This window comes from Liolophura sinensis, chromosome 10 (assembly GCF_032854445.1).
Source record: "Liolophura sinensis isolate JHLJ2023 chromosome 10, CUHK_Ljap_v2, whole genome shotgun sequence".
Taxonomy (NCBI): Eukaryota; Metazoa; Mollusca; class Polyplacophora; order Chitonida; family Chitonidae; genus Liolophura; species Liolophura sinensis.
This window is the reverse complement of record NC_088304.1, coordinates 35,697,351-35,721,954: the sequence shown is the minus strand read 5'-3', so window position 1 is coordinate 35,721,954 and position 24,604 is coordinate 35,697,351. Positions and strand designations below refer to the sequence as shown.

The window sequence follows — 24,604 nt, the reverse complement described above, 5'->3', positions numbered from 1 at the left end:
ATATTTTTCCCATTTTTCCATAAGAAGAAAAATTTTAAACATTTATTAGACAAGGGTCACATCCCTATTTAGAATATTGTTATGCAACAACGATAAAAGTTGGTCCCACAAACCCACCATACAAAAATATTTCCGAATACTCTTTTCTCTTGAAAGAAAAAGTTTCGACTCTCTTTCAACTGATTTGGCATCGTTTTTATGTTTCTTCTCCTTTAACTGGACATTTGCCTCTAGGCTATCCCCCTTATATATACGGTTGACTGTTGGCGGCATGTATTCAGACATGACGACAAGAGTTGGCGATTTGTCCAATTTGCCAAACTGAATAGCCCCTGTGGATTCGAAAGAATAGAAGAGAGAGAATATCTAGAATAAAACACAGTCACAGTTTAATGAGCATATCTGAAATATTAGTATACTAAAGAAAAATCGTACCCTTTTTATATTCTCAGAGCAATATTCCCCATGTCACATCATCATGCGCCAGAGTCATACGGGCAGGTATATGGTGTCAAATAACACAATAATCCTAGAACAACGTGCAAAACTAATTATGTTTTGAGTAAAACAAAAATCAGGAAAATTGCGGTCCTTGATTTTTATCTATTTTTGTAAACGCCTTTGATTATTTGACGATAAACGGTACGGAAGCGGCGGAGTCTTCATCCTTCAGCAGGGAAGGAAATTAGTTTGTAAACACTCAAATAATCCAATGTAACTTTTACCGCCTCGAGCCAGTTGGGTCTAAGGTGTATAATCTGTTTTCTATTCCAGTCTATGTAATAACGTTTTCTGTGCAAACGCGTCTAACGCGTTACTCGTCCATTACAAAGGAAGAACGGCTTATTCAGATGGGGCCTAGATACCTTAGAGTTGGGGAAAATTTTTCCTATTTTCGTCAGTATTAAACATCAGTAGATAAAAGTTTGCTACTCTTGTAGTGCAACAGAGTTGGAAAGCAAGAAGAAATCACAAATAAATAGACGAGTTCATGGGAAATATAGAGAAAATGCACGTGCATGTATGTTGTAATATTTATTTATTTATTTATTTGTTTTTGCATCCCCTCGTACATGACAAGCCGGCTGTCATCAGAGAATGGTACATCATTATTTGTACCTTTCAAACAATATACACGTACACGGCCGTTTCGGCAGCCTATTGGTTATACCGTCCGTCTCGAAGTTGGAAGACCTGGGATCAAATCCGCGTTGGATCACGTCAAAGACATTAAAAAACGGTATTTGCTGCTGCCTCACTTGGCGCTCAGCACTGAGAGGTTAGTGCAAGTAGACATGACTGGTTGACCCGGTGTCAGTATAATGTGACTGGGTGGGGTGTAATGTCTGGCGTTTTCGGCAGGATACTTCAGCGACGGGAGCATCTTAGCGACATGGGCTCGCTACCTCACAAGCATACACAGTATATGTGGACATTTATTTGTACAGCGAATACATGAACAAATAAATGTCCTTTGAAAAATATACCACCGGCCAAGACCTGGCTCATGTTTGATTTTTGCATGCTATAATCCATGCCACACTACATATGCAATTCTTGACAAGAAACAATACAAATAAATATCGAACATATGGGGCAACAGATATATTCAAAGATGCAAATATGAAAAAAATAAGCCAGAAATACAATTCCAAAACAAATCATTAAAACTAACAGCACAATTCTTAAAAAAACATAATACATGTACATGTCCAACAACAAAGGCACGTAAAAAGACATGAAGTTCTGATGGCTGTATAAAGATTCAAAGATCGGGACTATAACATATCAATGCGCCGGTAGTCTACTGATTGTGTATTTTAAATTGGTAACATTTTTGGTGAACTTAACTGAGAAATTTTTTATTGCCAGAAGACAAAAAATCCACGGAAGATTCCACCAAGTGCTTTGTCTTTTAACAAAAACTTAAAACTCGATATAATACGTAACTCACGGTCCAAGTGATTGGAATTTTGATATGTTTGTATTAAAATACCACTTAATGAGTGTTACCAATTTAAGTCAAATTGTCTAAAAGTAAGCCTTGAATCTTTTCTTAAATTTGGATCTATCAGACTGGTTTTGTGGATTCGGGTCTTGCTACGAGTTTTACTGGCGTTCTGGTCAGACTGTGACACCACACACTCAATTTGGTGCTGCACATGCGTGTTCTCTTAAGCCGTCTGGCCAATCAGCGTGTGATTTTCTGTGGTGTCAGTGAGAGTCCCGTTCACCCTCAAGGCTTCCGGGAAAACGTCCCAGCCGAAATATGCCCTACCCCAGGTCTGACTTCCTACGTTCATCACCAGCAGGCAGATCAGGTTGACTACAAATCCTGCAATGACCTAAAAACAGAACGGGTTAATTTTCACCTCGGTAAATGTATTCACTTAATTAGCTCGGAAAAGGACGTAGGAAGGTAACAGCAGGTAAGACACTGGATAACATTTAATTTCAGCATCATGAATATTTCTGACAGTCTGACAAATCATTTTGTAAAACTGATCGTGAAGTTTTAAGGAAAGATTTTCGGATCAGCATTCACATCTGAGGTCCTGTCAACTCAACAATTTTACCAAAGAAATTTCCACCACGGGAACAGACAAAGATACGCTAAGTGTAACATGGTCCACATATCGAGTTACAATAGTATAGTTGCGGAATTACCGTTAAATACCGTGAATTTTATTGGACAGCAACGGTCACGTGGAACATGCGTACACTGCGGTATCTTCTCAAAAAGTAAACAAGGAACTAATAGCTGAGCCTAATGTTACATTAGTTCCGTCAGAGAGTAGCCCCTTTTTTTGCTGTTTTGTTACCTTACCTTGCCAGACCGTATTTATCAGGAAGAGCCACAAGTACGCGTGGATACCTTAAAACACAATATCTTGACCTCCAACAAATGCGGTCGCTGTGATTTCAAATCCAGCCTATGCTGGCTTCCTCTCCGGCCGTACGTGCGAGGGTCTGACCGCAGCCTGCGGATGGTCGCGCGTTTCCCCCCGGCCCCGGCCCGGTTTTCTCCCACCATAATGCTGGCCGCCGTCGTATAAGTGAAATATTCTTGAGTATGGCGTAAAACACCTGTCAAGTAAATAAATAAATAAATAAAGTCTTCATACTGACGCATAACAATAGCTGATCTCGCAATAGGATTGATGTACAATTGAGGTGATGTAAAGCCAGAATCAACTATTCACAGACTTTACTTCTACCAGAATGTTAAGATATTATCACGACATTGTGATAACATGTCCTCACTCACCATATCCCTGATTTTGAGGGCTCCCATGGAGAACACAATGGCGTTAGGAGGAGATGCTATGGGTGTCATGAACGCAAACTTCCCCGCCATGGTGATTGGGAAGATCAGCGACATGGGATGTAAGTTTAACTGGATAGCCTAAAATAAAACAAAGACGGTTTTGAAAATGTATTTTTCACTAGTCATTTCGTTCATTCATTTATCTGACTTTTATCTGTTGATAAATTATTGACTTTAAAGTCAATAATTTATCAACACGTAAAACGCCGGTAGGGTTTATGCGTGATTTATAGCGACCTCTATCCTGATTCGTGTTTGTATTCTCTGTTTTAGCTACCTTCCCCAAGGTTTTGAATAGATAGGTCGAAAGTCAGGCCTTTAGATAATATTCAGCGATTAGTCGGATTTTTCAGAAGGTATATATGTCTGAACACGGGACAGAAAATGTATATTTGCCAATAATTTCGTTTCTTCATTCATATGATGTTTTTAACGTCAAGTCAAGAATTTGTGAGCACTTCACATGGCGGTGAAATTTATAGATGGCGGAAAGAAAGAGGAACCCGGTACAAAACCAATGCACTCCTGCAGAACCGATCACAAGCTTCCCGGCGCACATTCGAAACACTTGGTAGTTTAATGTAGCTATGATATACCATGGAGGTTTGTAGATGTTATAGTGTCGTGTGTTGCCTCTGTGATGGTCAATGCCCAGTGTAGGAGATATTTGCTGACGTGGACCATGGTGGAAACATTACAAACAGTGAGCCCGGTAATGACATGCTCTACTGTACACTCTCCGGCCGTAAGTGGGAAGGTCTGCCAGCAACCTGCGGATGGTCGTGGGTTTCCCCCGGGCTGTGCCCGGTTTCCACCCACCATAATGCTGGCCGCCGTCGTATAAGTGAAATATTCTTGAGTACGGCGTAAAACACCAATTAAAAAAAAAAAAAAAATCTACTGTACATCTGTTATTTTCGATATCGAGAGCATGCTCCGTTCGGAAATCTGAACCCTGGCTTGAGTAGATTGATCACATGAACTAAAACACTATGTACAGTATGGAGATCGCGAAAAACCAGAGCAGCGTAGACAGTGTGATAATTAGTAAACAAATCCAGCAATACATCGTGTTTTACTCGATTGACTCAATTTACGTCTCCTACTAAAGATACGAGAATGAACAGCAGTTTAGACATACGATTCTGTCATGAATAAAGTGGCTCACAAACAACACACTTCAACTAATTTGTCACGTGTGACAAGCTCCGCTATAAGAACGATGAACAGCACGGAACTGAATGACGTGCAGGTAACAGCTTATGGAAAGCTCGTTTCGGTTTCTCGCCATTAATTATTCACCGTTTGACAAGAGCCTATCAAATTACAAGTCCTGTCACGTGGCTATTATGTCACCCCCTCCCCTCAACGACAACTTGGCCCTGGTGTCTAATGAAAAATGCAGTTTACACGTCGATGAGTGACACTCCTAATTGGTAAGGCTTTGTTCTACACGGGCTCTGTGCATTGTTAGAATACACGAGTTATTTATTCATTTTTATATCCCTGAACTTACAACTGAGCATGTATTTAGCACTGCACACTGTACAATGTGCAGTATCGGTACCGTGTCGATTTACGAGAAAAAGATTGACCACACAATATCAATACAAACACATCAGTACTTTGAAAGTGCAGATGTGTATACCACCAAGAATCACCCCCCCCCCCCCCACCCCCCGTTCTTTGTTTGTGGAATTAGACAAATATATGATAAAGATTCAACGAAATAGCCTTCGTTCTTGAATTCGCCCTGACATTTTACATGGTCATTCTGTTTTATCCATTTAAGGAGTCCCCGTGAAGTGACATACCACGTGCTCTATAATTACATGTATCACGTGATGCATGTAGCTACAATGTACTCCGTACTGGGTGGTTGTGTGCCCCACAGTCTGGCACCATGCGGCTTGTATTCAGTGCCACAGGACAGTATCCGATGGAAGTTTGGCTGTGATTTCCAGCATTTTGCTCACCAGTTCGCCGACAATAGGCACCAGCATCGTGATGGTGGCCGCGTTGCTGGTGAACTCTGTCAAGAAAGCCGTTATAGCACTCAGTATCAATGTCATCACCCAGGGCTCCAATCCGGAGAACACCGAGAACTGGCCTCCGATTAATGCGGACAGACCAGACCTCTGTAAGCAAAAAACGTAAATAGTATCACCAGCTGGTACGGTTTTCAACAAACTGGACACGAGAAGTGGTCCACCAATCCAGGCTTTACACAGGGTTCAACAACATACAAGCAGGTGTTGATCTAGGTGTTAACAAAATACATGTATGCTGGAATCATGTCTGTTTTCAACTCTGAAGTCAACACGACCACTGCATACCTGAGAAGCGAGGACCAGAGCAAAGCCTCCCCCTAATAACCAGATGACACCCCAAGGCACTGTCTTCGTCACATCGGACCAGGTTATTATCGGGGTGAACTCTGGGGGAAATAAGGAAAAACCTTTATTAAAAGTTAAACATGTTTATACTACGTTCATGTATACTACTCGTGCAGTCTGCAACGTGGCCTAAAATTAGTGAGTGAGTGAGTGCTTGAGGGATAACATCGTATTTAACAAATACAGACATATCACGACGAAGTGGTCCTTAGAATGCATGTAATGTGCCTCCTTGTTGCAGAACCGAATTCTAAAGTTTTTTTTTTACAGTCTCTATTGCTTCTTCAATGGGACGACTTACCGAAGGCAAGTAAGCGGACCCGCCGGAGCCATCATACTGATACGGGTCAACCAGTCGTTGCACTATCTCTTTCATGCTGAACGCCAAGCGCTATTGAGGCCAATCCTAAAATTAGTTGTTGTCCCTTAAACTGGCGTTTTCATAGGTTTGCTTATGCCGTTTGGTAAATACCAGGGAACACCCTTTTTGCCACACAATGTGAAATTATCATTAAAGTTTTCACAGTCATGTAAGTTAATTCTACGTAAATGTTTTATATGGAAATAAATTTATATGGACTATACCATAATTATAGTTCTTACCTCTCTTGTTGATGAACTCTCTAGGAGAGGAGGCTGGTATGACGAAGAGAACCATGGCGGCCAGAATGGTGGGCGCAGAACTACCAACATAGCTGAAGATAAATCACCGAGGGGAAACTAAAGAAACGAATCATGGCATGGCCATATACTATTGTCAGTAATTATTGAAATGATGATGAGTACGATTGTCATGATGATGATGATGATGAGAATGATGATATGGCGATGGCGGTGATGACGATGAAACTGGTGATGGCGAAGTGGGTGATGGTAAATAAAATGGCTAGGCGATCATGCACAATGGACGTGAACAACTACGACGTCATTCATGTCGTTTTACTGTTAATGCATGATGGTAAAATCAAAACTGACACTTTTAATCGCGCCCATTTTCAATTTAAAAAATGGGCATTTTCCATTTTGATAAGTGTAAAACATGCGCTTATAAACATTACATATAAAGTTTCTCAAAGTGCTACTTGGGGAACTATCAAAATGTTTTTGACAATTATGAGCACATAGACCTACCCTTTTTTAAAAACGCTGTCCCAGCCAGGAGCGAGGTACAGATCTTTTGTGATGTAGAGAAGAATTAATATGACGAGATCTGTCAACACAATGATTTCCGGATATCTGTAAGTAAAGTGTAATGTATAATGTGGCATGTCGGTAAGAATGGTGCATGTTAACACACGGCAAATTTTAAATTAATTCAACCTGCACATATACATGTAGCGAACGAGGGTTTCCAGCGATTGTTTTCTTTTTCTACTACTGGAGCGGTAGATCCAGGGTCAATCCTGGGTCGAGTGACACCTTGGACTTTAAAAGAGGAAGTTGTAATTCCTCGCTTGGCGTTTAGCTTGAAGGAGATAGTGCAACGACTTCTTGACCCGTATCAGTATAATGGCTCGGGCGGGGCGACTTATTTCCTTTCTGTAAGTCGTCTCTGTGAAGCAGCACTAGATAAAAGAATGGTGGAAATCCATCCTGCAACAAAGAAGCATATTACAGAAAGAGAATAAATAGAACTTCTTGGAGTTTCAGAGCTTCCAAGTAGACTGCTGGAATAGAATTCAGCTTCTGTTTCAGTAACAGAGCAGTCTGCGACATGACAATGACGCTTGTCCATTGAAATCTGGCAAGTGCAAATAGATGTGATTGTCCATAGGTTTAGATTTAGTGAATGAGCCAAAATTTCTATTTCTGAAATAGGGAGATGTCTATTAAAATTTTTTATCGTAGCTCAAATGTGTTCAGAAACCGCGGAAGGAACATATTCTGGGCTACAATTTGGTGCAAATTACAAAGTTCGAGCTCTAACAGATTTCCTTTGACAAGGACAGAAATTACGTAACTGCCAAACACCAAAATTAATTACCTTTCAAAAAGACACGTCCTTAGACAAAAAACAAAAGGAGATTCGGAATGACAGGCCCGAAATACACCGGAATACATCACGGTTACTGTCAAATTTAAAACCTTTAAATTCTTAAGTTTTTTAACAGATTTTAATGTCTTCTTCAATCTTTCTGTTAGTAGTATTGCTCTACATGACTGCCATACTTTCGAAGGATCCGACCATTGATTTTTGAGAACATTTTTAAAGATTCGAAAATCCAATATGTCCGAAAAACTAAGCGACCTTGAAGAACAAAGTTCAATACTGTGCAAGATTACATTGCCGAGAATTTTCCTGACTAACTTCAAAGAGCTACAGTTTGTAGGTTTCCAGAAAAACAAGTTTTTAATCGAGCGAAAACAACAGGTTTCAAAGCTGAATCGGAAACATACCGTATATATTTCGTCAAAAGACACACTGGTCTCAAATTAATGAGTACGCCATTAAATATGTATCGAATATGTGAACAACTAAAGCTCACGTGATGGATCCCATATCGGCGTATTCCTGCCGGATGTGTTTCATAGCTCGCTCTTCAGCCTCTGCCCTAGCGTCGGGATTATGCCCTCGTCTGATACAGCCTCTGTAAGAATAGAACTTTGAGGAGGCCTACCTGCGGTGACAGTATCATGTTGATGGATATTTCTTGAAGGGTCCATGTATGTTCACGCATTATAAAAATGGACTGTGTACAAAATGTGCACATCCACAAGCACAATAAGTGGTACATGTGCATAAGTAGTACAAGCAAAACTGATTGGATGCGAATCTTAGCTACCATATATGTATACAGGCCTACTGTGTAACCCTGCTACATACTGTGGAGTAAGTGAGAAGGTCTGTCAGCAACGTGCGGATGGTCGTGGGTTTCACCCGGGCTCTGCCCGATTTCCTCCCACAATAATGCTAGCAACCGTCGTATAAGTGAAATATTCTTGGGTACGACGTAAAACACCAATCAAATAAACAAATCAAATACATACCGTAGTTCTTTTATATAACGGGTCAACAAGTGCTCTCTGCTGAAGATTTGCTAAATTAATTTTGAAAACTCGATGGAATTTTGCACACTCACTGAATTATTTTCTTGTACCTTTTGATAAACATATCATCCTCTATTGTGTTCAAATATACCTAACCCATGCTTTGCCCACAAAATACAAGTCTAAGGAAGGTAAATGAATAAGGCAGACATGGACAAACCTGCATTTGAGGAAAAGGACGATAAACCACAGCCAGGTGAGCAGTGTGATGATAACAACCATGGGGAAGGCGTACACAAACCAGTTACCAAATGTCACACCCGACGTCAAACCGTAACGCTCGAAAAACCTGATGAGATAGAAGGTGAGACACAGGTACATGTCATTACTTTTCATTACGAATTATAACCATCAAGGTAAAGGAGATCTTATAATTACTTCTGTGATCTCTGTGGTATAATTGCGGTAACTTACTGATCCGCCAGGCCTTGCATAACCAGATTGACAGGACCACCTGTCAAAGTGGCAGTCGACCCCAAAGATGTTCCATAAGCTATACACAGACTGAGCGCTTTATAAAGCTCCGCGTTTGTGTCCGAAGCAGACCTGTAAAAAATTCAAAGCATACATATTTTCAATTCCCGATGTTAAAACAAGCCTATGTCCAACGATGTTGAATCATTCAAAAAAATAAAGATATCCAAACACATCATGCACAGCTACCGCCTCGGTAGCCTAACGGTTCCAGCTTCTGCCTCGACATCGGAACACATGGGATTAAAACCGGGCCGGGTCATATCACAGATTTGAAATGGTACTTGTTTTACACTCTTTATGCATCACTACAACATCATACCAATTATTTAGGGACCATTTCCAGTTCATCAATCAGGTTGGATTTGACAATGTGTGATCGAGGAGTTTTTTGTATCTATTTTCCTTTCTAACATGATATATTGTTCGATGGTTCAGTGGGGGTATATGTTTGATCATATATACTTTAATACAAATCTTTCAATTTTCGTTTAGTGGGGTACAATGACATGAGGTACACAAAACCTAACCCTACTGACACATACCGTGATTGTGTTGAAGAACTCTCAGCCCCATGCGGATCAGTATTCCGATCAAGTGATGACTTCGTGTCCTCTGTTCCGTTTGGAGACACCTCCTCAGGAATATCTGACATTTCAATATCTGCAAGTCAAACAGACATATGTGTTACACTGTATCATTTTCTGGACTGCCTTGGCTATACTAAATCAAACTCAACTCCTTTATGTTTATCTGTAAATCATGTAAAACAAACGTTCATTTTGATTTGGTAAAACTAGAGCTTGGGAATGGTGCACCACGGCTTATATTGTTAGCTACATTTCAATTACTATACATTCAGGCAACATTGAAATTTTGATATTTTTAAATTTCCACATACGTCTAGCTAAACTCAGGTGAGTGGAGTGAGCGCTGAAGTTTAACGTGTTAAATATATACCTACATGAACACTTGGGTCTGACATAAAACAAAAAACGTAATAACAACCTGGCGAGGAAATCTCCGCCTCATTCAGTTTGTCCACCAGGGTCTTCATAATTGGGATCATCATCACTGCTACCCCCGCACTCATCCACATGGAGAGGAACACATTACACACCAACAGGCCCAGGATCAACCTGAACACAGAGGTACACATAGTGAGAAACATTTTACACACCAACAGGCCCAGGATCAACCTGAACACAGAGGTACACATAGTGAGAAACATTTCACACACCAACAGACCCAACATCAACCTGAATACAGAGGTACACATAGTGAGAAACACATTACACACCAACAGGCCCAGGATCAACCTGAACACAGAGGTACACATAGTGAGAAACACATTACACACCAAGAGGTCCAACATCAACCTGAATACAGAGGTACACATAGTGAGAAACACATTACACACCAACAGGCCCAACATCAACCTGAATACAGAGGTACACATAGTGAGAAACACATTACACACCAACAGGCCCAACATCAACCTGAATACAGAGGTACACATAGTGAGAAACACATTACACACCAACAGGCCCAACATCAACCTGAATACAGAGGTACACATAGTGAGAAACATTTCACACACCAACAGACCCAACATCAACCTGAACACAGAGGTACACATAGTGAGAAACACATTGCACACCAACAGGCCCAACATCAACCTGAATACAGAGGTACACATAGTAAGAAACACATTACACACCAACAGGCCCAAGATCAACCTGAACACAGAGGTACACATAGTGAGAAACACATTGCACACCAACAGGCCCAGGATCAACCTGAACACAGAGGTACACATAGTGAGAAACACATTACACACCAACAGGCCCAACATCAACCTAAATACAGAGGTACACATAGTGAGAAACACATTACACACCAACAGGCCCAACATCAACCTGAATACAGAGGTACACATAGTGAGAAACACATTACACACCAACAGGCCCAACATCAACCTGAATACAGAGGTACACATAGTGAGAAACATTTCACACACCAACAGACCCAACATCAACCTGAACACAGAGGTACACATAGTGAGAAACACATTGCACACCAACAGGCCCAACATCAACCTGAATACAGAGGTACACATAGTAAGAAACACATTACACACCAACAGGCCCAAGATCAACCTGAACACAGAGGTACACATAGTGAGAAACACATTGCACACCAACAGGCCCAGGATCAACCTGAATACAGAGGTACACATAGTGAGAAACACATTACACACCAACAGGCCCAACATCAACCTGAACACAGAGGTACACATAGTGAGAAAAACATTACACACCAACAGGCCCATCATCAACCTGAACACAGAGGTACAAAATAGTGAGAAACACATTGCACACCAACAGGCCCAGGATCAACCTGAATACAGAGGTACACATAGTGAAAAACATTTCACACACCAACAAACCCAACATCAACTTGAATACAGAGGTACACATAGTAAGAAACACATTACACACCAACAGGCCCAGGATCAACCTGAATACAGAGGTACACATAGTGAGAAACACATTGCACACCAACAGGCCCAGGATCAACCTGAATACAGAGGTACACATAGTAAGAAACACATTACACACCAACAGACCCAACATCAACCTGAATACAGAGGTACACATAGTGAGAAACACATAGCACACCAACAGGTCCAGCATCAACCTGAACACAGAGGTACACATAGTGAGAAACACATTGCACACCAACAGGCCCAACATCAACCTGAATACAGAGGTACACATAGTGAGAAACAAGTTACACATCAACAGGCCCAACATCAACCTGAATACAGAGGTACACATAGTGAGAAACACATTACAACCCAACAGGCCCAACATCAACCTAAACACAGAGGTACACATAGTGAGAAACCCATTACAAACCAACAGGCCCAACATCAACCTGAAAATAGAGGTACACATAGTGAGAAACACATTACACATCAACAGGCCCAACATCAACCTGAACACAGAGGTACAAATAGTGAGAAACACATTGCACACCAACAGGCCCAGGATCAACCTAAAAACAGAGGTACACATAGTGAAAAACATTTCACACACCTACAAACACAACATAAACCTGAATACAGAGGTACACATAGTAAGAAACACATTACACACCAAGAGGACCAGGATCAACCTGAATACAGAGGTACACATGGTGAGAAACACATTGCACACCAACAGGCCCAGGATCAACCTGAACACAGAGGTACACATAGTGAGAAACACATTGCACACCAACAGGCCCAGGATCAACCTGAATACAGAGGTACACATAGTAAGAAACACATTGCACACCAACAGGCCCAGGATCAACCTGAATACAGAGGTACACATAGTGAAAAACATTTCACACACCAACAGGCCCAATATCAGCCTAAACACAGAGGTACACATAGTGAGAAACACGTTACACACCATCAGGCCCAACATCAACCTGAATATAAGAGTAAACACAGCGAGAAACACGTTACACAGAAACAGGCCCAACATCAACCTGAATACAGAAATAAATATGGAGAGAAAAAACGTAACACACCAACAGGACCAACATCCACCTGAACACAAAAGTAAACATAGGAAAAAACAGGTTACACAACAACAGGCCCAACATCAACCTGAACACAAAAGTAAACATGGCGAGAAACAAGTTATACACCAACAGGCCCAAACATCTACCTAAATACAGAAATAAATATAGAGAGCAATACGTTACACACCAACAGGCCCAAGATCAACCTGAATACAGAAGTAAACATAGTGAGAAACACGTTACACACCAACAGGCCCAAGATCAACCTAAATACAGAAGTAAACATAGAGAGCAATAGGTTACACACAAACAGCCCAAGATCAACCTGAACACAGAAGTAAACATAGCGAGAAACACCTTACACACCTACAGGCCCAGGAGCAATGTGAATACAGAAGTAAACGTAGAGAGCAATACGTTACACACCAACAGAACCAACATCAACATGAATACAAAAGTAAACATAGAGAGCAATATGTTTCACGCAGACAGGCCCAAGATCAACATAAATACGGAGGTAAACATAGAGAGCAATACGTTACACACCAACAGACCCGACATCAACCTGAATACAGAAGTAAACATAGTAAGAAACACGTTACACACCTACAGACCAAAGATCAAACTGAATACAGAAGTAAACATAGAGAGGAATACATTACACACCAACAGGCCCAATTTCAACCTGAATACAGAGGTAAACATAGTGAGAAACACGTTACACACCAACAGGCCCAAGATCAACCTGAACAGGGAAGAAAAGATACAGAGCAATACGTTACACAACAACAGGCCCAAGATTAACCTGAACACAGCAGTAAACATGGCGAGAAACACGTTACACACCAACAGGCTCAACATCAACCTGAATACAGAAATAAACATAGAGAGCAATACGTTACACACCTACAGGCCCAAGATCAACCTGAATACAGAAGTAAACATAGAGAGCAATACGTTACACACCATTATGCCCAAAGTCAAGCTGAACACAGTAGTAAACATAGCGTGAAACACGTTACACACCAACAAGCCCAGGATGAAAGTGAATACAGAGACAAACATCGAGAAAAACACGTGCCACACCAACACGTGCTCCTCAAGATCAACCTGAATACAGAAGTAAACATAGCGAGAAACACATAGCAAGAAATGTGTTGCAGCTTACCTTGTGCATAACGGTTGCTGACTTGATGATTGCGTATATGGTAACATTTTAGACTACAGCTCACCATTGGGGTTTTGTACCGAAGATCAGTAGTATCCTGAGTGCTAATCTCTTGTGAAGGTTCCATCGCTCAACCCCTGCTGCCACACAGAAGATGCCCAGGACGATAAAGGTGGAGTCCTGTCCAACAGATTTGGGGAAAACAAACTCAGCTCTCTGTTCTGGCGTATGATCACACCAGTTTGACGCACAGATTATTCTCGTACACAACATTCTCAGACTGCAAAACAGGAGCTTCATCTCCGATTATTCAGTTTAAATAAATTTCACGACATCCATTAGACTTATGAACTCCGGGGGGCCTATAAAGACATGATATAAGAATGCAGACATCTGCTCTGCTGCGAACTTAAATTATGCCACTTAAACCCAGAAGCACAATGTATTCATTTAATTATTTTTGGGTGGTGTTCTTTGTCGAAGTCAAAATTATTTCACTTATATGTTTATGACGGCAGTCAGATAAGAGCAGAGAAGAAGAATACCTGCGCACAGCATACATGTAGATTATTGTCTTCAACAACCGATTCATGATTTTATGACAAAAAACCCTTCATTAATTCTGTAGTACATACACCATTAAAGCCATGAACTGTGCTGAATCAGATTTTAGTGTGCAGATAAGGTGAACAAAGAAGATTGTTATGTCCGTCCTCAGACGTGATGATCCCTCAAGCATCACCATGCCCATGGTTACCTTGACGTACTGGGCGCATACGTCCCTGGCGGAGAGGATTCCTAAGATGGGGAATAGCACCACCGGAAGTAGAGAGGTTACGGAGATTGGAAACACCTCCAGGATCCAGAAAACCGCCATCATCAGCGTGGCGTACGCGCACTTTCCCGCCTGTAACATGTTACGTTAACGTAACAGAGTGGCCATAAATATAGACGACTAACAATATAGAGAGAAAAAGCAGAGCAGAGAAAGCAATGTGATTATTGGCAATTGGTCACACATAACCCGTGAAATACGGCCTCTCGTCAAATTGCCTCATTTTAGGCTTTATTTCAACTTTTCATTTTCATGCTGACCTGTTGCAGCAAACTACACTTTGGTCCTTTTCATACTCCTTACGGCATATGCTCCGCCCCCTAGGTTCGCTTTACATCACTGCCACCACTTGCAGATTTAACAACGCCAACGTCACAGGGGTCACGGTGATCATACGGGAAGAGTTGCTAGAAAACACAGTCACTCTGCCTCAACCTTTGTCTCTACTTATACTTAATACAAATTATACATTCGCTTTATATAATGTATGCACAGCATTCCAGAGGACACCTGAAACATTTTAATTGGAAAATTCTGTTCACAGACATTAGTGATGAGGCTAATAACAAACAATCCAACGAGCATCGCACAGGCTTTGTGCGCCAAGCAAGTCTGCTGGTAGCAGGCATGTAAAAAGAGGATAGGGAGCGATAAGTGCACTGTAGGGATGAACAGGACTGTACCTGTTTTACTTCTTGTTCTATACTTACATCGCCCTCTATATAGTAAATGGCAGGCAATAAGACAAGGGGCGTAACTAATGTCATTATTAGCCCGCGTATTGCCCAGAGTGCCTTCAAAACATCTTTTCCAGCCATGGCTGTCAAATTATGGGTAATCTTCTTCGGAAATGTCTTAACTTTGTTAAGGTGGATCGGACCCTGTCAGGCTCCTCTAATTCACGCTGCGAGACACACTCCCAGTGAATAGCGGTATATAAACCATCATCCTGCAGAAGATCAAACACAGTTCCAGGCTCGATCAAGGTATGGGGCAACTGAGCAGTGACAGACAGGATCCCCAATGGAGAAAACGTAGTTGTTGTTCCTCAGTCAGCAACATGGATGAAATCAAATGTCCAGCAAACAGTGCACACACTTGTCCAGCAAACGGTGCACACACTTAACACACTTGTCCAGCTTCAAGTCCGCTTTAGAGTGGAGGATATTTTAAACCACACTAGAAACAATTTTTCATGGAATGACTAACAGGTACATAGAGGCGTCGTGATCAACCCGACCCTGGGCTAACAAACCTCTATACGGTTTTAGGAACACCCGAAAACTGTCAACTCATTCCTCCACCTGGGGCACGCTCGTCTTTCAACTGTGGGGTCAGTGCATAAACACTGGGCTAAGTGTTTGCTGTTAACCCTGGGGGTGTAGCTAGGACAAGTATGAACTGCCAGTTCTTTGAACATCTAAATAAACAGAAAATACACGAATTAGACAGTAGCTCTCCAGATTGATCTTCGAGATACTCACCATAAGATTCCATGACTAATTATAGTGCTTGTTTGAATGTAGAAGTAAAACCGTATATAGGTCACGTGGGTTTACTTTGTTGTATTTAAAACATCAAATCCACAGCCAGGACATATATTTTAAAGCAATAAATGAAAGAGAAGAACGAGAAGAAACTCATCTGTCAAATAATTATGGAGGGCTATAAAGACAATGCATAGTTACATGTGCCTATTCTGAAAAATATTTGTTCTTTCAGTTTAAACAATAGACAATGCCAGATCATTAAAGGGTGTTAATCTGTATCTATGCATGGTGGGGGTTATATCTTATAGTGTATGCATACCTCTTTGTCTACACTCAGTGAGATGAGCGTGAATTTGGGTCGAGATGGGTTATATCTGGAAATCTAACGTGTAAATATGATCGTCATACACATGTAGGTCAGGTTTACCTGAACGAAAGCTGTGGGCTTGTTTGAACACTGACAAATGATAGCCTTTCTGCTCGTACCCACTACTTACATCATTCTATACAGCGATATGTTATTTTAATAAACGCAATCAATCGAGTCAATCAATCGCCAGGTTACACATGGCGCTGGTTCAAATCCGATAGTGGGAAGGAGATTTGTGGAAGGTCTCCAGCGGATGGGTTTCCCCGGGTTTTGCCCGGTTTCCTCCCACCTTAATGCTGGCCGCCGTCGTATGAATGGTATATTTTTGATTACGGCGTAAAACACCAATCAAATAAACAAATCAATAAATAAATGAATAAATAAATAAATAAATAAATAATTGAAACGGACAGGTTTTTTTAATGCACAATTTATGTATGTATCTATAAATGCATGACATCATCGAGTTTTGCTTTGGGAAATTTACATTAACTGAAAAATGGTATTTGTGACTATCGACTTCAAATTCAGACCTTTCTCGCTTATGCCACTTGTGAAACATGACATAAATGTGTTTGATTTATAATAACTTTGAGATTGTCACGTGTTACGATCGCGTGACAATATCAATAAACAGCTCTCAAATGCGATCAAACTTGACCGTTCGATCAAATCAAATACTGAGGTTGAATTTTTACAACTGTATACATGGTCAAACAAAAGAATGAATTAAACCAACAAAATGGCCTATACCTGTAGCTCTATTCTTCCTGTGACGGTATGCATTTACGATCTCTTGCTGTCTTTGCTATGATTTGTCGACCGTGTCTGTGACAGCAATAGATTATTCACGTAATAATAGCAAGTGAAAGTGTCACTCAGTTTACATTACAGCTGTATACCAGCAATCACAACAGCTGGAGGTGAACCATTGAAGCCTGATAAGAAAAGATACCGCTAAAAAGGAATTACACTTTTGACTTCTTGCGTGCGTCGGCGAATATTTACCTCGTTGTTTTGTTATTGTTGATTTTGTTGTTTTCTTTCTCTTTAATTTTTTTTCTTTGTTTAATTGTTTTTTTCTGTAGATTCCTGTGACAACCGTGTTCGTTGTTTATAGTAATTTTATCACCATCCCACGGTCAACCCCCCGCCGATCGACTATATACAATCCTGAAGATAAAGACACATACATGCACACAATTAGCGTCTGGTTGTCGATGGTCAAAAGAGGCCAGTCTCAATCATTTACGCTGTATAAAGAGATCAACGCTCTTTTCGGAAATTAATATGCTAATTTTAACAAAATCTGTGGTCTGAGTGTTGTATAGAGTATACCAAGTATGTGTACTGTATAATCTGCCGCGATAGCAGAGTGCGTCCTAGTATCACTCTAGTATCACTCAGATTCTATAATACACATACTTGGTACACTCTATGCAACACACATACTTGGTATACTCTATACAACACACATACTTGGTATACTCTATACAACACACATACTTGGCATACTCTATACAACACACATACTTGGCATATTCTGTGCAACACACATACTTGACATACTCTATACAACACACATACTTGGCATACTCTATACAACACACAAACTTGGCATACTCTATACAACACACATACTTGGTACACTCTGTGCAACACACATACATGGTATACTCTATACAACACACATACTTGGTGTACTCTATACAACACACATACTTAGCATATTCTATGCAACACGCATACATGGTATACTCTATACAACACACACACTTGGCATACTCTATACAACACACATACTTGGTGTACTCTATACAACACACATACTTGGTATACTCTATGCAACACACATACTTGGTATACTCTATACAACACACACACTTGGTATACTCTATGCCACACACATACTTGGTATACTCTATACAACACACATACTTGGTATACTCTATACAACACACACACTTGGTATACTCTATACAACACACACACTTGGCATACTCTATACAACACACATACTTGGTATACTCTATACAACACACACACTTGGTATACTCTATACAACACACACACTTGGCATACTCTATACAACACACACACTTGGTATACTCTATGCAACACACATACTTGGTATACTCTATGCAACACACATACTTGATATACTCTATACAACACACATACTTGGTATACTCTATACAACACACATACTTGGTATACTCTATGCAACACACATACTTGGTATACTCTATGCAACACACATACTTGATATAGGCCTACTCTGTACAACACACATACTTGGCATACTCTATACAACACACATACTTGGTGTACTCTATACAACACACATACTTGGCATACTCTATGCAACACAAATATTCTTTTTTATTCAACATAACGATTCTATTAGAATAACGTGGTATTACGTTGAAATTGATAGAATATTGTGTTATAATAACAGAATACATCCTAGCATCACTTAGACAACATATTTTCTGTTCTAAATAACAGATTACCGGTCATTGTTAGAGTGTATCGTGTGAATGTTTGGCTCTGGCCGAGAGGCGTGTTTTATCTGGTTTTTCTACATGTCACTATGATTGACAATGAAAAATCTGGCCTCATGAGTACAGCATGAAACCCGTGGAATCTAACCATAGATGACTAGTAGCCTCAAGCAAATTCCAAAGTCACACACGCGCATAACCCAGTTCAAGGGCGACTACTCTAGCTGCCACACGACTGCTGTGTTAGCGCCATTATGGTGGTACAACATTGTAATACTATCAGCCCTCTACGCCAAGACCACATGGCAATGTACGGGGCATTCTACAAACGTGGTCAGAAATGCAATTAAATGTCCAGTGAGTAGTCAATGGCTACAAAAGAAAAAACAAAGACAACAACAACAACAAAAAAAAGCTGATAGTAGTGGATGTTGCTGTATGTAGTGTGTTGGAAAACATATGAATATATGCCCTGTTGTGTTATCGGCGTTTAAAGGAAAATCGTATGGCTCATGCTGCACCGAAGCAACAACGTCCCATGTTCCAGTCTACGAGATTCATGATGTCCGAATAATACACATAACTGGGTTAAAAGGGCAGATAAACGGCAGTGATACAAGTAGCTAGCCTCTGTGTTCACAATAATTCTTTATCTAGTATATAAGCCGATATAGATAATTTGAATGGTTCATATTATCCACATTTTTAATAGATGAAAGATTCTGGCTTTACGTCGCTTGTTTGATTTTCATCGTCAGTATATGACAGTCAAGATCAGCAACCAGTCAGCAACCTGCGGATGGTCATGGGTTTCCCCCATGCTGTGCCCGGTTTCCACCCACCATAATGCTGGCCGCCGTCGTATAAGTGAAATATTCTTGAGTATGGCGTAAAACACCAATCAAATAAATAAATAAATAATAAGCCATCCTTAGACCTGAGTAATCAAACTAGACCCGAGGTATATGAAAAACTCTTGTATTCAGGGAAACGGAAAAGACTATTACAGGTCTGTTACTTTGTTACAGATGGCCTGTAACAAAGCCATATACATATAATAAACTATGCATGATGTACAGCGGGGATTTCCAGCCTCGCCTGTCATGATATCTTTGTTTCCAAGCACGTAAACATTAACCGCATGGCTAATTATAATATTTACCCTCAAACCAACCGTAAGCTGTTTAACTCGAGCTGGATTTGACCAATGGAAAAAGTCGTCTCACAGCTGACATAGGTACCAGTGCCCCCTGGTGGCAGCGGACCGGCGGGAGTGCGTGAGAACGAGAAAGGACACACGGTGGCTTGACAGGCCGAATTTTGGATGAAATCTGTCAAAATTTCTCCTGGATTTCGGAGAATCTTGCTCACACCATGGCTGCAGCCTTGGAACAGCTGCTAGGAGATTTCCTCATGCGTGGACTTGAAGAGAAAATAGCCACGAAATTGCTGTTTGGCAAAGGGAAAGTGTTGGCTCTCTATTTCTCTGCTCACTGGTGCAAAGCATGTCAGAATTTCACTCCGCTTCTCAAAGACTGGTACAAGAAAATCCGACGATCTGACAGCGGCAAAAACAATTTCGAGATCGTGTTCATTAGCTCTGACAATGAAGAGGATGAGTTCAAGGAGTATTACAATGAAATGCCCTGGCTGGCTTTGCCGTACGTGGCCAGAGACAAAAAGGTGAGAATGGTAAACACAGAGATGCATGCTGCAGTTTGGCGTCAAGATTGAGCAGGCGTTGTTGTTAACACAGCTCTGAGCGATGCAGTACTTATGCGACCTGCGCGGGTGATCAAACACGTAATGTGCTCTAACATAAACCGTTGTTGACAGATATTCAGTTCCATTATCCATGCTGCGAGAATAACCATGTGCAGATTAGGCAGAGATTGCGGGAGTTGTAAAGACTAGGTTAATATTTATGTGTTGATTTTCACGTGCATTCTGACGTCATTTTTTTCCTCACGGCAACGTGCTTTAACTCATTTTTCATTCGTTAAAATTGAATGGGGAGATGTTGAATTTGCATACAAAGAAAAACAGCGGAAATGAGACGTTTTTCATTTTAGATACTGTCACGTGTCACATATCAGATTTCTGCGCTATGTTATTCATGGCTTATACATTGTTGAAAGGATTTCAGTAGTTTGTTGTGAAACGTTCTGGATTCGAACTTCCATCAGACAGCCTGTCGGGTGCGTAGCCGGTTGCTTATACTACTACACCACTCTAGTAGTTATGCTAGAATGTGGTTTTTGGACGTGTTTCATACCGATGAACATGTTAAGGGTTGAACGTGTGTGTGTATCACATGCTTTTGTCATGTGAACTACATCTGAAAAGGGTCTTCTCAATATTTGGCCAGCCTCATTCAGGAAAGCATGAATAAAGTAGTGATGTAAGTAGTGATGTAGAGAATTACAGGCAAATATCACCCTAGTCTTTACAACTTCTTGAGATTGCTCTGGCCTTAGGTTTGGCCAAATTTTGTTTGGCCATGGATAGTCCAGATTGCTCTGATGTTAGGCTGGGCAAAATTTTGTTGGCCAAGGATGGCCCCAAGCCAGCGTCAGAGCGTTCTCCATTTAAAAACCTGATGCACTTACTGTGACAGTGTGTCACTGCATTTGAGACAAAAATTATCTATCAAATATGTCTTCACGGCCTTGAGTCTGTACATCTTTATGTTCCTTATGTTTTGATGTGTCAATTTAAGCACAATGTTGATCTGTTATTTCCTACGCCACATTTACCCTGTTTAACAACAGCTTAGTGTGGAGAAACTCCTCGCTGCAAAACTCTGCTCAAAATGAACAGTACATGCATTAGCCAGACAGAACTCCAATAAAATATGTTCACATTCTCTGTTCCTCTGCCAATTTTTTTTCCATATTCTGTAGTCTTTACGACAAGTAAATCCAAGATAATTCACAGTTATGACTTACGCTCACATGCCGTATCAACATCGTGACCTGATCAATCGGGTTGTTGCTCCCCACGCATGCGTGGTGGACCATTCACGATGTCACTATGTTTTGACCAGCTGGCTGTCCATTCTGACAGACAGAAAGCTACATGTATGTGACTGCGGAGACCCAGATTTGCAGTTGACTGAAGGCTGTGCATTAGAATGACTGACATAGCTTGTGCGAACTGTCAAATAAAGTTTACAGCAAACAAAGAGGGGTTATCCTCGGCATCTGCTACATTCGAAATTTTATTGCTGACCCAAATTTTAAAAACATAGCAGCATCTGGGTACATGCTAAATATGAGCCTGTTTTGGACTTCAGCTAAGATTTACAGGAAAGTGGTGATGTACAGTGTAGGCAAGTAGCGATCCAGTAAACCTTATACTAGAATCGGTTCCACACAGCTCTCTGGCTAAGGTTGACCAGTGTTCCCTCAGACTGAGGCCTCTAGCTTCACCTCTTGTGTCTAGCTTGGACATCCCTTCCTCCCTCCCTCCCTCTCACTCCCCCTCAAAGGGAAATTCAACATGATCAAGAAACTAGGTTTTCTTGAGAGTTTGTGGAAATTTTAATTGCGCTGTGAATGTATGTGTTGGCTGGGATTATTCCACTTTATCCACGAGCAGAATACTGATACGTGTACAGTGCTGTTGTGTAATGTGCGGGCTTATTGGGCTGCCCGAGCCATGTTCATTGTGTAATTAAAATGTGGGCTTTACTCGCCTGGGTATCAGGCTTTAAAGGATTAGCACCACACGATTCTCATTGGGAATTCGGGAATGGGGAGATAATGCCACAAGTTGGTGATCTTAGCATTGTACTTGGTGACAACACCATTTTCGCTTGTTCAGGCTAGTTCCGCCCCAGCATTTAAAATACAACATTGAATATTTCCAGCTCATGTTCTTGGACTTTGTGAAGTAGGAGACATACATGTACATGTAATTTAAATCATTTGTGAAAAGGAGCATGTATGCTGTGATCAAATCTCTTCTCAGCAGTTTCAAGTTTCTTCAATTTTATTTATTTATTTATTTATTTATTTGATTGGTGTTTTACGCCATACTCAAGAGTATTTCACTTATACGACGTTGGCCAGCATTATAGTGGGGGGGAAACCCACGACCATCTGCAGGTTGCTGTCAGACCTTCCCACGTACGGCCAGAGTAGAAACTGTACTTGAACTCACAGCGACCACATTGGTGAGAGGCTTCTGGTTCATTACGCTGTGCTAGCGCACTAACAAATTCAACTTTAAGTCAGAAATCATCTCGTCCAGTGTCCTTCCTATATCATGTACTTATCAATTCATTCTTACTTGCCATAGTAAAACTTCTATGACTAAAGATCAAATAGAGTCAATGGCTTCTACATGTTACGTCCAAATACAAAGAGTTATTCTTCTTGAGTCTGATGTTGCCTACTGAACTCCTGGAACTCTTACTCCAAAGCATTTTATTTGTGCTGGCATAGTTTTTAGTAAGGATAACATTGGCAAATAAAATAAGATTTTCAAGGCTTAAAGTGAAGGACTAACTGTAGACACATGAATGTAACATAAGTTTGACTTGTGCAACCCAAAAACAACCTGACTGGAGTTTACTGTTTACACGACATTTGTCGAGTAAAATAGTAAGCACATTACCCTAAATGACCAAAATTTTGTCCATGACTAACCTGCCCATTTTTCCAGGCTCTGAGAGTTCTGTTGATTTTAGAAAGGTGTTTTAAGGTGTGCTTGGAACATGGGATGATATTCTACTGGAAAATTGTAAGCTTCAGTACCAAAAATAATATTTTGTGACATTTATTTGCCTCTAAAAATGCACTTTTGTGGGCGAATTTTATGTCATTTAGAGTAATCTATTATTCTACCCAGCTGTTAGTTGTGGGCCATGTGCAAATATACATATTTAATAGAGATGACCTTTCAAACAACGTCAAGTGTGATCACGCAACACACCGGCCGTTATGTTTACCTCCCCAATATCATTCCATGCTGTTTATTTCTACAAATAAAAGAATTTGAGTTTATTTGTTAGGTTTGCTTTTATGGTTTATATTAAGGCGAACTATAGAAATTTCCTACAGTGATAAAAGTGTTAATTTTTTCGTACAGTTTATAGATATAGCTTTTGTTTTTATATTTTTGATGTTTTACAACAAGATGCTATGACATGGGGAAAAAAAACATTTGTTTTATGACGTTTCAATCTGAGGTCAGTGGTATGACGTCATAATACATATTCAGTAAACTTTTACACTTTACATCACACAGCAATAAGACACGACATCACATATACGCAGCTTTAATATATCTAGGTCAATTGCAATGGCCTATGCTTATTGTTGATTGGTCTAAATGCATGACCTTTGCTGAGGGAGTAAGCGAGAATGGCAGCCTGAAATATGCCGTTTTTTTGTGTTTTTTTTACACATT

The 24,604-nt window shown here is 40.6% G+C and overlaps 2 protein-coding genes across 2 annotated transcripts in view; one reads left to right on the top strand and one right to left on the bottom strand.

Moving 5' to 3' along the window:
• Positions 1-2,174: 2,174 nt before the first annotated feature.
• On the bottom strand, positions 2,175-14,906 carry LOC135477166 (Na(+)/citrate cotransporter-like). Its single transcript, XM_064757320.1, has 18 exons — positions 14,748-14,906; positions 14,055-14,170; positions 13,628-13,687; positions 12,408-12,546; positions 11,876-11,946; positions 11,387-11,465; positions 10,855-10,925; positions 10,255-10,385; positions 9,792-9,909; positions 9,187-9,318; positions 8,933-9,061; positions 8,211-8,312; positions 6,856-6,960; positions 6,328-6,419; positions 5,665-5,765; positions 5,305-5,466; positions 3,269-3,406; positions 2,175-2,345 (listed from the first exon to the last, which is right to left on the bottom strand). Exons 1-18 carry the CDS (start codon positions 14,904-14,906, stop codon positions 2,175-2,177), a joined length of 2,076 nt encoding a protein of 691 aa, XP_064613390.1.
• Positions 14,907-20,482: 5,576 nt separating this feature from the next.
• Positions 20,483-24,604, top strand: part of LOC135476285 (nucleoredoxin-like) — a 45,189-nt gene continuing 41,067 nt past the window's right edge. The window contains exon 1 of the mRNA XM_064756271.1: positions 20,483-20,872. Coding sequence (XP_064612341.1) covers positions 20,564-20,872 — 309 coding nt within the window. The 5' untranslated portion in view covers positions 20,483-20,563. The remainder of the gene's footprint in view (positions 20,873-24,604) is intronic.